Source organism: Arvicola amphibius, chromosome 3 (assembly GCF_903992535.2).
Source record: "Arvicola amphibius chromosome 3, mArvAmp1.2, whole genome shotgun sequence".
NCBI classification, from domain to species: Eukaryota; Metazoa; Chordata; class Mammalia; order Rodentia; family Cricetidae; genus Arvicola; species Arvicola amphibius.
The window spans coordinates 161,848,317-161,864,619 of record NC_052049.1 but is presented as its reverse complement, the minus strand read 5'-3'; the positions used below and the strand labels follow the sequence as shown (position 1 = coordinate 161,864,619).

At 36.3% G+C, this 16,303-nt stretch overlaps 1 protein-coding gene across 7 annotated transcripts in view; it reads left to right on the top strand.

Moving 5' to 3' along the window:
* The window catches only part of LOC119809031 (U2 snRNP associated SURP domain containing), a 55,256-nt gene that overhangs the window by 24,641 nt on the left and 14,312 nt on the right, over positions 1-16,303 (top strand). For all 7 annotated transcript variants that reach the window (XM_038321692.2, XM_038321693.2, XM_038321696.2 and 4 more), the window contains 10 exons: positions 1,511-1,615; positions 3,077-3,143; positions 3,220-3,383; positions 5,222-5,384; positions 5,908-5,987; positions 8,167-8,254; positions 10,447-10,569; positions 13,676-13,832; positions 14,910-15,005; positions 15,752-15,818. In XM_038321692.2, coding sequence (XP_038177620.1) covers positions 1,511-1,615; positions 3,077-3,143; positions 3,220-3,383; positions 5,222-5,384; positions 5,908-5,987; positions 8,167-8,254; positions 10,447-10,569; positions 13,676-13,832; positions 14,910-15,005; positions 15,752-15,818 — 1,110 coding nt within the window. The remainder of the gene's footprint in view (positions 1-1,510; positions 1,616-3,076; positions 3,144-3,219; positions 3,384-5,221; positions 5,385-5,907; positions 5,988-8,166; positions 8,255-10,446; positions 10,570-13,675; positions 13,833-14,909; positions 15,006-15,751; positions 15,819-16,303) is intronic.

The following is a 16,303-nucleotide window of genomic DNA, read 5'->3' as shown; positions in this document are numbered from 1 at the left end:
CCTGAGTTTTAATTTGCCTTATAGCAGTGGGGATTTTAGAACTAATAATATCTGCCTGGCCCCTTTCTAAACAGTGCCAGATACTGCGTGGGTGCTGAGTTCCTTCTCAGTCGGGAGCAGTACTGCATATCCACACAGCAGTTAATACTTTTTGTGAAGGAGAATTTTTAAGTTAAAGTTACGATTTTTTAAATAGTTTGAAGTTGAATTGATAGTTCTAAATGAATAATTTCCCCTTTGTAAAGATTTAAACCTCCATATAATTTTTTGACCTTTAAAATTATTTTTTTCTGCTATATAAAAATATTGGTGTCCATTTGAGTAGGCTTGTTTGAAAACTGTAGAAAATATAGTCAGTATAAAAGATTATTTCACTGTCAGGTACTTTGAAGCAAGTATTATAGAGCCCCTCAAAAAAAAAATCTGTCTTCTATAACAATATTTATATTCTAGCAGTTTTACATGGACTTAATTGAGCCAAGAATGCCCAAAATGTAATTTATGTGTATCTTATACCAAGAGCCAATATACTTTTGCTCTTCCCAGTTGTACTTGCCAACTTTGTACTTAGGGACTGGTGACAAGGAGGTCAAGGGCAGCTTATGGATATGTAAGCAGAGTTGTTTCTGCTGACCTAGTAGTCGGTCTGAAATTAGTTTGGAATCTTTTATTAAAGATTTTATTTTCATATTTAAAAAATAGAATTCTTCCTATGAGTGCAACCAATAAAGTGATGTAATAAACAGTAGCTCTTATCTTTTTGGAATAAGCATTTCAGAAGTGGGCACCTCACCGTGTCCCGTGTTCTGTAAAGTGTAGGACTCGTGGCTTTTTTTCATTGGTTGGTTCTGTGCAGGCAGAAGTACACGTTAGGAATTCTAAGCTAATTTTGAAGTGTGCTTCAAAGGGATGTTGCCTCATTAAAGGTCAGATTTAATAAAGACTCCATCTGTTATGTGTGTACTAGAAACACAGGAATTTGGGTGGGTCTTTTATTAAATCAGTTCTTAAATTTGTTAAATAGTTTTGCATTTTTATAAGTTAAAGTTAGTTTACAACATCTTAATATAATTGTGAAGTGTCTATATAAGGACTATTTTAAAAAAATATTGTATCTATTTTTAGATGGCTGTAACATACAAATTGTAATTTGCTGATTTTATGTATTTGCAGCTATCCAATTATTTGTCATTTATAATTTAATTTTTTTGAATTTTGAAAATAATATTAAGTGATATTTAGGAAATTCAGTCTATTACTATAAGGCTGTCTTGTGGCTTCCCATACTCCTTCATCTCTCCTTCCTTCCCATTCCTCTACCCTCACTGCCCCATCCCCTCTTAACGCACAAGGCCTTTAATGTGTGCTCCAGGTTACTTTTTTGTATTAAATTCTGTTAGTCAGCAGAATGATTTATTTTTAACTGCACCATTATAGTAATTTAAATCAAGTGTAGTTTTGTATAGGGGTATGTCTGAATCCATTTTCTTTAACTGTGTTGTTGTTGTAGGAATTTGCTCGCTCTGATACACCGAATGATAGAATTTGTTGTGCGTGAAGGGCCAATGTTTGAAGCTATGATTATGAACAGAGAAATCAACAATCCTATGTTCAGGTGTGCTTCTTTTATTATGGTTATAAATCTTTAACAAAGTTTAGCATTAGCTGTTTTTAAGTGGCGTTAAGTACGTTCACATTATTTTACAGCATTGCTATTTTTCCGTTCATTTCCAGACATCTTTTCACCTTCCAGATCTGAAACTCTATACGCATTTAAGAGTAACTCTCCATCTGTCTGGCCTCCTAGCCCCTCACAAACACTGTTGTTTGTATTTCTGTGAAATTGACTACTCTACATATCTCTTAAGTGTAGAATCATAACGCATTTGTCTTTTGGGACTGACTTCAGAGTACTTTGGAGGCAGATGAGGGGCAGAGTGAGATGATCTCATTCTGTAGCCTAGACTGCCCTGTACTTATTACTTTAGTATTGAGAGTCACAGGCAAAATCAATACCCAGCTCCTTTTAAAGTCTATATTCTATATTTTGCTAACCCTCAAATGGGTATTTTAAAGCCTTTTAACTCTGTTTCTTTCTTTCTTGAAATTAAAAATATTTCTAGGTTCGAAGAATAGGCTAGTGAGACAGCTCATTGGGTTAAGGGCTTTTGCTGCCAAACTGACAACTTGAGTTCAAAATACCCATGTGGTAGGAAGATGGAGCAGATCCCCCAAAATTGTGCATTGACTGTTTTTTGTTCTGTGATGTGCACGAGCACATGATACACACACACAAATAGTGTGTGTGTGTGTGTGTGTGTGTGTGTGTGTATTTCCCCCAGGAATAAAATTCTAAAACCATAAAGATTTAGCTCTTAGCATTGTCTTGGAGGAAAATAGCTTTCATTATGCTTTCCAGTGAAAGAGTCATAAGTAAACTAGAATTGGGCAAAGTAGTTTGAAAGGAAATTGTTTACCATCTGAATTACTTTACCTAAGACATTGATTTTATACTATATTAAATAGGGTAAAGGCTTTTCAAGTTACATGCTGAGAAAACCTCTCTAGTATTTGAGAATATTCTCTGACCTGTGTTTTATAATGCCAGTTATGGCGTGGTGGTCCACACCTTTAATCCTAGCTCTTTGGAGGCAAAGGGAGCCAGATATCTGTGAGTTGGAGGGTAGCTTGTTGGTATATATAGTGAGTTCCAGGACAGCCATGGCTACATAGAGAGATCCTGTCTGAAACAGCCAAATAAATTTTTTTTTTAAATTATAAAAACAGTCATTCTGAGTGTTTGTGTTTGTTTCTAAGGCAGTCTGGGCCGGGGAAGGTGAATATTATGGAAGATAAAAGGACCCCTTCCCTACCTCCATGCCCCAGGGACTCTGCTTTTGGTCTTTAGAAGTAAGAGGGCAAATAATATTTCTCATTTGTTTTATTTAATTGATAATTGCCCTCCCTCCCCGCCTCTCTCTCATAGGCTTACAAGTAGCTGGTTTCATGTAGACACTAAAGTAGATAGCACCCTCCTAAAGAATATGGTGTTTATTGTTTTGCTTGTTCTGTTTAGGTTCTTATTTGAAAACCAGACACCAGCGCATGTTTACTACAGGTGGAAGCTTTATTCTATTCTGCAGGTAAGTAGGGTCAGTTACTTTGTTGACTTTAACTCTGAGTTTTAGAGCTTTCTAATAGCTTTCTAATAATTGTTAGGGAGATTCTCCAACTAAATGGCGGACAGAAGATTTTCGTATGTTCAAAAATGGATCTTTTTGGAGGCCACCACCATTAAATCCTTACCTTCATGGGATGTCAGAAGAGCAAGAGGCAGAAGCCTTTGTGGAGGAACCCAGTAAGAAGGGAGCGCTCAAGGAAGAGTAAGATCTTTTCTGTTATGTGTTCAGTGAACTTGCTCTGTTGGTTGCTGACTTTAGTTGTCTTGCTGTAGCTCTTTCAGCCATATGATAAAATGGTGTTTTCACTTGCCAGTGTTAAATAATAACATGTTTTATGATTTTAGACATCTTGGAGAAAGATAATGTTAAATAATAAGAGTGTATCCTGTTTACCTTGACCTCTTCCTTATGAAACTAGTGATCATCTCTTAAACATAGTTGAGCTCTTTCTCTCGCATTGCAATACTTAATGTTCTTGTAGAAATTACCTAGACACTAAATTACTAGAAAATTTTTGCCGGAGTGCAAGATAAAAGAAAAAAAATGACTGTGTAGTGGGGTCAGGCATTACTATTTCTATAGTTTTATATAGCACTATGGAAATACTACTAATAGTGTGTAGTAGTTCTGAGATGACAGGTAGGAAAACATTATTATTAGTGTTCACTGGGAGAGGTGGCTCACCTAATGAGAGCACTTGTTGCTCTTGCTGAGGGCCTGGGTTCAGATCCCAGCATCTACATGATGGCCAACAACCATCTGTATCTTCAGTTCTATGGTCAAATGTCTTCTTCTGGCCTCTGCACAGACCAGATATGCATGTTGTGTATGTATATACATACATGGAGGTAAAACACTCAAACACATAAGATAAAAATTAAATCTTACAAAAAAAAGTTAGTGCTCATTCTGAGCTGTTATAATGAGTTAACTACATTTTAAAAGACAGACATGTTAAGTGTTTAGAAGTTCTTCATACCTCATGGAAAACGTTGGCTAAAAGATTTTAGTGTGTAATGTTACATACTTGATGCACAGTGTGGAAAACTTAATACCCATTTCATCAGTGCATTTTGGTGAGGGTATTTGCTCACAGTGGGGTCTTATAGTTGTTGAGTGTATTTGTTCCTTTAGGTTTATGGTCATTACATTAGCTACAGATCTAGTCCTTAGTCTAAATATAGCTATCTTCTTGTTTTGTAAACGAAGGTTAAAGTTTTTATTACATTTACTTATTTGTGTGTGTGTGTGTCTGTGTGTGTGTGCGTGTGCACATGTGTGTGTGTACTTGTGGCATGCATGTGGAGGTTAGGTAGGGGACAACTTGCAGGACTCTTTCCTTTCACTGTGGGTTTTAGGGATGAAACAGGTTATCAGGCTTGGAGGCAAGTGCCTTTACCTACTTTGCCATCTTACCTTCCAAATAAAGTTTTATTGAAACACAATGGTGCTTGTTTCTTTATATGTATGTAAGGCTGCCTTGGAATATATATAATAGCAGTAGAGGAAGTGTGTTTCAGAGACCATGTGGACTGCAGGACCTAAAATATTGTTTCCCTTACAGAAAAGGCTAGTCCTACTTAGTTCCTTGTAGAAGTGCTAAAGTAATACTTCTTCCAAAGGAAGGCTGTGGAGAACTTGAACAGTTTCTATTTTAATGGGGGGGGAGTAAGAGTAGAATACTTTTGGAGACTTTAAATGACCATAATTTGAAATTTACATATTTTAAGTTTTTAAAAAGTCACAAAATATGTTGTTACTTTTAGAAAAAATGTCTGCTCTATATATAAGTTCTTTAAAAATTGTAGATGGGTGGTGGTGTCTTTAAAACCATTTTATCTGAGTGGATTTTAAACTAGTTTTTGTGAGGTAAACATGGTAACAACATAAACATACATACATATATATAATATATATATATTACATATATATATATATATATTAGAGAAAAACAGACTTCATCTAGTCTGTGAGCAGTAGTTATTGGGACATTTGGAATGTTATGTTTAAATAATTATAAGTGAAAAACTTATATTCAGACAGCGGGATAAATTAGAAGAAATCTTGCGAGGATTAACTCCAAGAAAAAATGATATTGGAGATGCCATGGTTTTCTGTCTTAATAATGCTGAAGCTGCTGAAGAAATAGTGGATTGCATTACTGAGTCGTTGTCCATCTTAAAGACACCTCTTCCCAAGAAGGTATTTAAATGGCTTCTCTTTCTGAACATTAGTTAATGGGGGTAATAGTTGACTTTTTTTCTTGGAATAAGCTTATTTTTACATGAAGAGTTTGACTGATGAATTATTTTCTATATATTTTCTTTTGGCTGATAAACTGGTTGAAATGTTGGTAAATCAACAGGTTGTATTACTACGAAAGTTGTGTTTGTAATGACGGATCTCATATAGTAATAATTAGCATTTACTATTAAATTATACCTAAACTTAGCCTCTTTCACTGTCAAGGAATGAGTGTACAGTTTTTTTGTTTTTTTTTTCTTTTTTTTTTGGTTTTTCGAGATAGGGTTTCTCTGCAGCTTTTTTAGAGCCTGTCCTGGACCTAGCTCTTGTAGACCAGGCTGGCCTCGAACTCACAGAGATCCGTCTGCCTCTGCCTCCCGAGTGCTGGGATTAAAGGCGTGCGCCACCACTGCCCGGCTTAGTTTTTTTTTAAGGTATGCTATTGGCTAATGTTTTCCTTTTGTCTCATTTTGTATTACAGATTGCCAGGTTATATTTGGTTTCTGATGTTTTGTACAACTCTTCAGCCAAAGTTGCCAATGCTTCATATTACAGGAAATTGTAAGTATAAGATACGAGCCAAAACTCTTGAGAAAAGGAGGGTTGTTGTGTTAGTATTCTTCATTAATTTTAGGGGTCAGTGAGATGGCTCAGCGGGTTAAAGATGCTTGCCATGCAAACCTGATAACTAAGTTTGAATGAAAGAAATGACTGCACAAAGTTTTCCCCTGACCCCGATTTCAACCCTCACACCAATAATAATGATGATGATAGCAATAATAATAAATGCAATTTAAAAGAAATTTAGTAGTATTTTTAAAGAAATAAACTTATGCTTATTGAAATAAATCAGTGTAAGCTAAATTAGTTGTTTTGAAAACTTTTTTCAGTTTTTCTTTTTAATGACATTTGTGTTTATGTGTGAACATGAAACATGACCTATAAGCAGAGGTTAGAGAACAACTTGGAGTTGATTCTCTCCTTCCACCACATGGGTCCAGGGATTGAACTCAAGTTGTCTTCCTTGACAGTAATGTTTTTATCTACTGAGCCATGTAACTCACTCTTGTTTGATTTTTTTTTTTTTTTAATTGAAATGGGGTCTCACTCTCACCCAGATTGCTTAGAGTTTATTCTGTAGCCCAGACTGACCTTAAACTTGTGGCAAACCTCTTGCCCTAACCTTCCAGGTGCTGAGATTACAATATGAACCACCATGCATTATATTTTAATTCTTAAATACTGACAGGACAAATAGGTGGCATGTTTTTAAAAAATAAAATATATAATTTGCCTATTTAGCTACTTTACAATAAACATAAATATTATAATAAATAATGGCTTATGTAAAAGAAGAAACCAAAGCTTTAACATCTTTACTTTCTTTTGGTAATCATTGTATTTATTTTTTTAAAAGGTTTATTTTTATTTTTTCCATATGAGTACTTTTCCTGCATGTATTATGTACATCACATGTGTGTCTGGTGCCCATGTAGGCCAGAAGATGTCAGATCCCCTGGGATCATAGTTGTGATCTGCCGTGTCCTTAGTGGGATCAGAATGAACCTTAGTGCTCTTAGCTGTCTTGTCTGCTCTGTTCATTGATTTTCCTTGTTCTTGTTTTCTAAAGCAGGAGGGAGTTGTAATGGGCATTGTAATTCATAGGTAAATCTTTAGTTCCACAGAGCTCCCCATCTGTCTGTGTTTATTAAATAGTCAGGCTCAGGGAAAGGAATTGACTCTAAAAGGAAATTCAAAATTGTGGCCCGGGCTGGGAATTGTAACTCAGGGTTGTGTGCTTGCCTGACATGAAGAAGCCCTGGGTTTGATCTCCAGCACCACCTAAAACCGGTAGTGCACACTATGATCCTGGCAGTCCAGAGGCAGAGGCAGGAGGATCAGCAGCTCTTGAAGTCATCCTAACTAAGCTATATAGTGAGGAAGAAATTGGTGACTGATTTGCATTTTAGTCTTTTTAGCTCTTTGAAATCTCTCAGACTCCCCTTTCTTTTTAACACCATACCTTATCCATAACACTATTTATTGATAAAAACATATTTTATAATCTATCCAGAAGCTGACTGACACCACTTTCCTGGCTGCTGGCCTGTGTTCCCATTGTCTCATCTGAATTACAGCAGTAGTCTCCTAACTGGTTTTTCTTCTATCCCCCCAGTCTGTTCTCTGTCCAGGTGATCCTTTGAAACCACAAGTCATGACCTAGGGATGGGTGGAGTGCATTTTGTAGAGTGCTTGCCTGGTGTGCCCCCAAACTCTTGGGTTTGGTCCTTAGCACTATATAAAATCAGATGAGGTGGTATGTGTCTATCACTTGGAATGTTGAGGTGGGAGGATAAGTTCAGGGTTATCCTTGGCTACATAACAAGTGCTAGGTTAGCCTGTACTAGGTATGTATGCATATGTGTCTGTGAGTACTTGTGCAGGTGAGAGAGGGAATGGGATCAGGAAGAGAGCCCAGTTTTTAATTCTGCTAATACTTTTTTTTCCTTCTATACATCACTTAACTTTTAAGTTTGCTATTGTATGACACAAAAGAGGAGAGACAGATGGCTAAATTCATCCTAGATATAAAATTGCTTGCTAAAGGACACTGGTATTTTACATTCCTTAATTTGCTTTATCCCTAAGACCAGAAGAGGTTTTCATTGGCTAGCAGGCTGAAGAGAATGTGAGTTTTTAAACAAATTCTATTTTAAAGAATGTATTGTTTGAATTTCAGTTTTGAAACAAAGCTATGTCAGATATTTTCAGACCTCAATGCTACTTATCGTACAATTCAAGGCCATTTACAATCTGAAAATTTTAAGGTATGTATATTTTATTGTTTTTGCCCTGGTGTGTCATAGAGGAGGAGGGCATTAGAGGGCTATAAGAGAATGTAAGACAAATAAAATATTTAAGACTTGGTCTTTTTGAAATTGTGCTTCAAAGTTCTTTAAAATATTATATTGTCAGACAGTTTTTAGTTTTATTTTAATTATTTAAATATTCTTAGTTTAAATTTTTTTCTTTAATGATTTATTAGTTTTAATTATGTGTATGTGTTTCTGTATGGATATGTGTACATGTGTGCAGGTGCGTATCCAGGTCAGAGGTGTAGGATCCCCCTGGAGTCAGAGTTACAGAGAATTGTGAACCAATTGATGTAGGTGCTGGGAGCTGAACTCGGTCCTCAAGTCTTATTTAAATATTTTTAATATTGATTTTTTTTCCTCCTCACAGAACATTCAGAAGACCATGTGTTTTATAATGGTATATATAAATTGTCTGGATTAGGAACATGCGTTTTGGTTATTCATGGTTGTGTAGAAAGTATCTTCAGGGCATTGATAGCTTCAATATAGCAGATGGTTGTCATGTGTGGCCCCACCTACTGTGGCATGGGGCCTGGAGGGGCCACTTGACCTTGTGTCTGCTGAGGTACCGTGCTAGAGCTGGGATGAGGATCTGGAACAGCATGGAAGGCAGCAGCCAACCACTTCTTCCAGAATCTCAGGGTGGTTTGAAGCATTGGCCTGTATTCCCTTCCCCAGAAAATAGGAAGACTCATTAGATTTTTTTGGCCACCTACCACAGATTGTCACCAGAGCAGAAAGGCCCCTCTGTACCCTAGTGTGAAGTTCGTCATTATGAAAGCAGAGTGCCGTTTGAGACACAGTTCCTCACAGCAGAGTCTGGGTGCAGAACTCGATAGAAATAGAGTAGACACCCCTGGTTTCCCAGTTTGCAGATGGGTGCATGACGCTAACCACCATTAGCTGTGCAGTCGTGAGAGCATAAGGTGGCTTGAGAATGTCCTTGATAATGATCTGGAAATTTGATCTTCAGAAGTTGTGTGGAAGATTTAAAATTTCTTGGAGTATGAGGAGTGCTGGACACTGTTCTTGTTTAAATCATGAGTACAGGTGTAAGACAGGCTGGGAATAATTTTAATGAGCTGCTTTGAAGGAAAAAAAACCTATTCATTTTTTTTGTTTTAAATAACCTCTTAAAAGAAAAATCAATAGCCTTAACTTTAAGCTATAGACCAATGTTAGGAAAAGGCCAGTCAAAGCTCTTCCCACCCAAGGTAGTAATTGAATAAATGAATATACTGTTGTGGGAAGACTTCATTGAGAAATTTCTTTAGTTTGGGAAGCTGTCCCATGACCTCATTATGTAGATATTGGTCTTAGTTAAGGTTTTATTGCTGTGAAGAAGTACCATGATTATAGCAACTCTTAGAAAGGAAATTATTTAATTCGTCCTGGCTTATAGTTTCAGAGATTTAGTCCATTATCATCTGGAAGCATGGTGGCTTGCAGGCAGAAGAAAGAGCTGAAGAAGGAGCTGAGAGTTCTGTGTCTTGATGTGCAGGCAGCTGAAGGAGACTTGTGTTACATTGGACATAACTTGAGCATAGAAGGCCTCAAAGCCTGCCTCTATAGTGACACACTTTCTCCAAAAGGCCATAATACCACTTCCTGTGTGCCAAGCATTCAAATACATGAGTCTTATGGGGGCTATACCTATTTAAATCACTACAGTATTCAAACAAATCCATTAATTTTTTTAGTCTTATATTTTGATTATAAGTTATACTTCATAGAAAAGTATAGGAAAGGTAAAGAATAGTGTTAAACAAGACATCTTTGGGTCAAAATGCATTCAGGGTAAAGTTTGATTGCTTTGGTTTCTAGTTATCAGAAGGCACTGTGATAATTGTGTTTTAGAATGTGGCTCACATTCACTACAGACAACATAAGAGTCTTATTTAAAAAACAAGTGGTACCCCCCCAAGTATTTTTAGGTCTTTATTCTTTAGGTCTTTTAGGTCTTTATTCTATAGCGTTGCTTTAAAAAGTTTGGAAATGACATATATAATTATTTTTTTAATTTGAAGAAAAATGATCTAGCAACTTAAAGGAAAATTCAGCAAATCACATTGGTTATCCTCATGAACTGAATTTGGGACATACTACCTCAGCTGTCATTGACTGTCTGTTTTCTGTTTATTTAGCAACGGGTAATGACTTGCTTCAGAGCATGGGAAGATTGGGCAATCTACCCAGAGCCATTTTTGATCAAACTTCAAAATATTTTCTTAGGACTTGTAAATATTATTGAAGAAAAGGAAACAGAGGTAGGTATTCTGTACTTAAAAATTGTTCTGGGGAAAGGGAGGTATGTACATATATAACATTTATTTGTGAAAAGTGCCTCTGTTTTCCATTAAATAACCTAGGAGTCAATGTGAGATATGACAGGGATATTCATTTCATTGTTATGTTCTTATGTGATGGTGGTTTTTTTTTTCTAGCATGAAGAGATCTGTGATCTATTAGTAGAATATAGATAATACACAGAAGCCCCTCAACTTACAAGGGGTTCTTCATAAACTAAATAAATTTTATTAAGTTAAAGATACATTGAATACTTGTACCTATATGACTGAACCTGACCGCTTAGCCTAGCCTACTTTGAATATCTCATAGAGCTTAAATTAGCCTATAGCTAGGCTAAAATGATCTAACAGGAAACCCAGTTTAAAAGAAAGTATTTAGTATCTCATTTAACTTACAGAAGACCTGTATTTAAAAATGATGGCAACGAAACACTAGATATTGTTTGTCCACATGATCAGATGGTTGACTGGTACCATAACTAAGTGCCACTGCCCAACATCATGAAAACATCACACTGTATCACTACCCTAAGAAAAGATCAAATTTTGAAGTACAGTTACTACTGAATGTGTATTGTCTTTCACTGTTGCAAACTTTTAAAAAGTGTAAGTCAAGCCATCAAGAGTTGGGGATTATCTCTGTATAAAAACTTCTAAAGTTAGCTTAAAAAGTAAACATACATCATGCAGCCTGATGGTACCAAATTGTGTTCATCATTCTCTTCCTTTTTCCCTCCTAAATGGTTATAAATCTTTCATTTTCATTTCTGGTAGTAACACATGAATCTCTCTGTTGGTGAGTTGAGGTCATTCATGTTTAAGGTTATTATTGAGAAAGGTTTCCTAATTGTTATAATCCTAATTGTTCATTGTTCTGTTTTATTGTTCTTGAGTTTTTCCCCTGTTAGGAGCAGGGTTTGCTGGTTTATCAGGTTAGATATGATGAATTCTTTCCTATCTTTTCTTTGTTTATTCATCCTTTCCTGAAATTTTTTTCATTCTTGGTGCTTGTGATTGAGACTGTCTTCTTTTTTTGTATATAGCATTTAAATATCTTTTGCAGTGCTGGTATGGTGCTTGTGAACTACCTTGGTTTATGCTTATCTTGAAATGTTCTTATTTCTTAGTGTTTAAAAAACAGATTTGCTGTTTTAAAAGACAGATATAGCATGGTTGGCAGTTGTTTACTTTCAGAACTTGATTTATATCATTCTCTACTCTCCTAAATTGGGGTTGCTGAGAGATATTACTCTGCTTCTGCCTTTGTGGATTTAGTTGGCATGTTCCCCTTACCTATTGCTACTTTGCTTTGTATTTTATTGTCTTGACCATGTTGGGGTTCCAAGTACCTTTTGTGTTTCAAAATTTCTGTATTTGTGAAATTTGCTACTCCTAAATTTTACTGAATCCATTAATCCCTTGTATTTTTAGTGCTTATCTCAATTTGTTCTACATCCCAGGGATGATTAGGTTTGACCTCTTGGCCATATCCTGGAGTTCTTGGATGTTTATGGTCTTGATCGTTTATTCATTTGTTTTCCTTAATGATATTTGAGTCAATATTTCATCCACTTTGTCCTCCATACCTGACATTCTTTGTTCTGTTTGGTTGAGTATTGGTGATACTTCCTACTGTTTTGTTTTGCTTTAGATTTATATGCATATGTGTGTTTTGTCTGCATGTGTGCGTGTGTACCACATGCATGCCTGGTGGTGCCCATGGAGATCAGACAAAAGGATCAGATCCCCTGGAATTGAAATTGCTGATGGTTGTGAGCCACCTTGTGTGTGCTGAGAATTGAACCCAGAGTTTCTTGGAAGAGCAGGTGTTCTTTATCATTGAGCCCTCTCCCCAGTCTGCCCCCCCTACAACTAAAAAACAAAACAAAACAAAAAAAAACCAAAAAACCAACCTCCTTTTTTTTAAAATTTATTTTTTTTAAAAGCTTTTTAACTTTATAGTGTGGGTGGGCGTGTAGTTGCCATAGTTCACGAAGAGAGGCCAGAAGCCGTATCAGCATTCGTCAACCTCTCTTGCTCACCTTACTTTGTCCAGGGATTGAACTCGGATTGTGAAGCCTAGATGCAAGTGTCTCACTTGCCATACCGTCTTGCTGACTCACTACTGTAATTTTATTTGATTCATTGAGGCTTTCATTTTTAATTTTTTAAATCCATATTGTTAACTTTCTTAACAATTTTTCTCTCTGCTGACTCTTCTTTAGGGCCTGGTTTGTATCATTCATTAGTTTTACAAGAAAACTTGGCAAAGTTTCTTCTGACTTTTAATTTATATCAATATCTGAGTTTCCTAGTAAAGGACTTAGGATCTTTGGGCAGTCTTTGACTTTCCTCTTTCTCCTGTTGCTGTGGTGTAGCCTGTGCACCTGTAGGTTTGGCTGTCCTTTTGGGGTTTTGCAGTAGTAGTGTTACTGAGAAGCCGCATTTGAGGGCTCAGTATGCAATACCCTTTAGTGAGGTTAGTAAATTGCTTTTGACTACACTTTGAGCTGCACACGTATTTGATTCTGTTCTTTTCCAGGATGTTTTTCTCTTCCTTCGTAGATTTCCCTGACTCCTTCTGCCATCTTCTTCAACTCTTGTCTTAGTTTCTTCAGGTGCAGTGTTCTTCCTGCCTCTGTTCTTTGCACACGTGCTTCCTGGACCTTGTGTTACCAGATCTCAGTCTAAGTGTAACTTCAGGGTACTTTCTGACTTCTTTAAGTAAAATTTAATTATTATAGTGTAATAAGATGGTGATGCACCCTTTTGATCTATTGCTCTGTTCTTTTCTAAACAACAAAAGCCTTTACTAAGTTCTTTGACTGAAGAACCAGACCTGACTTTGTTCATCCTTGCATCACATGCTGCCTGGCACCAATAACAGCGCTTAGTACATATTAGATATAAACGTATAGATAATTGCTGCTTTGCCTGGACAGTAAAGTGTGTGTTTACATTGTGTCTGGCTCCAGCCACATTGATTAGTATTGGATTTTGTTAATCTAATAGTGAGAGACTTAAGCAAGTCAAAAAAATACTACAGTAGTGCATGTTTCTGTAGGATGTCCCAGATGATCTTGATGGTGCTCCCATTGAGGAAGAGCTTGATGGTGCGCCTCTAGAAGATGTGGATGGGATTCCCATCGATGCTACGCCCATTGATGATCTTGATGGAGTCCCTATAAAAAGTCTTGATGATGATCTGGATGGAGTGCCTTGTAAGTTCCAATTTCAAACATTTAAGACTAAGAGGTTTAATTGCCAGAATGCTTTAATTTCACATATGATGTTCTGGAGAAATGTTTTAGTTTCTGACTGTGTCAAGTTACTTTTCTGACATTTTGAAACTCAGATATCTAGCAATATGTTTCACTGTGGCAAGGAAAGGGCTTTCTTATAGTCATCTTTCTTTTTTAAGACTGCCAGTCTTCTATAATAATAGCAGGTTTCCTCTTTTGTCTCAGTTGTCTTTTTTTAAAAATATTTATTTATTATGTATACAATATTCTGTCTGTGTGTATGCCTGAGGGCCAGAAGAGGGCACTAGACCTCATTACAGATGGTTGTGAGCCACCATGTGGTTGCTGGGAATTGAACCCAGGACCTTTGGAAGAGCAGATAATGCTCTTAACCACTGAGCCATCTCTCCAGCCCCCTGTCTCAGTTGTCTTAAAGCTATGGGCAACATTTTGTGTTTGATTATAGTCATGATGTCAGATGCTCAGTGTTGTCTCTTCTCCTGTCTAAAAATTACATTAAAGTGTTGACAAAGTATGGCATTTTAGTTAGTTTAGAAAATGATTTAAGTGTTACTTATTTTTCTTCCTCTCAGCTCCATATGCTTAAAGTGTTTTACCTGATTTTCTGTGCAGTAATTCCTCTATGCCCATTTTCTGCCTTGCTATTCATGCTTAAAATTACCCACTGCTAACTTTGGTCTACAAATATTAAATGGACAGTTCCAAAAAAATTCATAAGTTTTAGGTATCAGAGTACATCCATGATTGTTTCTATTACTTTTTTACTGTGCCTTGTTTATGTGTGGATAAGAAAACAGTTAGCATAATTCTGAGGTGTTCATAGGCTCAGGCATTTACTAGAGGTCTTGGGTTGTGTCTGTTATGGGTAAAAGAAAGCTTTGCACTGCTTAAAATTGGGTCTGAAGCAAAAAAATATGTTAATTATAATCCTTGATGCTGTCAGTGTTTTCCTACATGTGGACTTACTTTTAGTAGCTTTTTGATAAGCCCATTCGTTTGAGTCATCCCCTAATATATAGCTGATCTTTTCAATAGTGGATGCAACTGAAGACTCTAAGAAGAATGAACCCATATTTAAAGTTGCCCCATCAAAATGGGAGGCTGTAGATGAATCTGAATTAGAAGCACAAGGTGAGTAAATCAAATACTGAGCTTTTTGCAGTTGCGTACTGGGATAGTGGTGTATTCACTGGTAGTGAGTGTACTTGCCTAAGCATGTGTAAGGCACTGGGTTGAATCCCCAGCGCTTGCTGAGGGGGGAAGAAAATTGAGTTCTTACAATAATTATTGGTGCCTTTGTATTTGCCTATGTATATTTTCTCTGTATGTAAAACCTTTGTTTTCAACCTTCAGAGTCAGTGCTACCATGCCTGTCATAAGCATTCACTGGACTTTATTGAATTTCAATGAAATTCATTGATTTACTACTCCTGTAGTAATTGTTTTAGATCTTGCAATTTGGAAGCTTTGAGAGTACAATTAGAGAAATCATGATAACCATTTCAGGCCGAGGTGTTTCTATAGAAAGTGTAGATGGGAAGCAGCATCCATTTGGAAATCTGTTTTAGAAACTGAGTGTTGACCTCCCATAGTGATTCTTAGATCTCGTTTACATTTGCCTTTCTCTTTACACTTACTGGGACCCGTCTGTTAGTATTTGTTGATGTGATAAAATAAGTCATGCCATTCACCATAGCAATACAGACAGTGCTTTTAATCATTTCTGAATTTGCATAGATAGTGTAGGTATGAGAAAAGATGTATAGTACATGAAAAAATAAGATGAAGATAAAAGCTTCTGTAATATAAACTTTCAGCTCTAAAGCTGGGCTTCTACTGTGCTGTAGCAGAATGCTAATTTACCTTTCCCTCTGCAGCTGTGACAACTTCTAAGTGGGAGCTATTTGACCAGCATGAAGAATCAGAAGAAGAAGAAAACCAAAAGTAAGAATCTAAGTTTCACACACACACGGTTCCCAGCACATATACACCCCCTTTTTCTTACTGACAGTTATAGTTGAAATAATAGTGAAGAGGATAACTACACCTTCGAATCTTTGTGAGAGAATCACCTTTAGTCTTCATTTTTTTTTTTTTTTCCAGTGAATAAAGAACTTTGGTCTCTGGTCTTTGCACTAGGTTTCACATGGATGGGTTTTCTAACCGAGGCTATACATTTCTGCCTTGTAGCTATTATTTCATCTGTTGTATTTGTTTCAAATCTTTGTCATCAAATATTGTTTTGGATCCACAAAAAGGTGATTTTTTAAAATGTTAAGTGGGAAGATTATACTCCTTTTCTTTTGACTAGTGCATTGCTAAGAACTATTTTGTTATTTTAAATGAAAATATGTCAGAAGAGGTAAGAATAAGTGGGCTTTATGAGTATAAAGAAATGATGATTTTTGATCGTTTTCTCTTTTGCAATC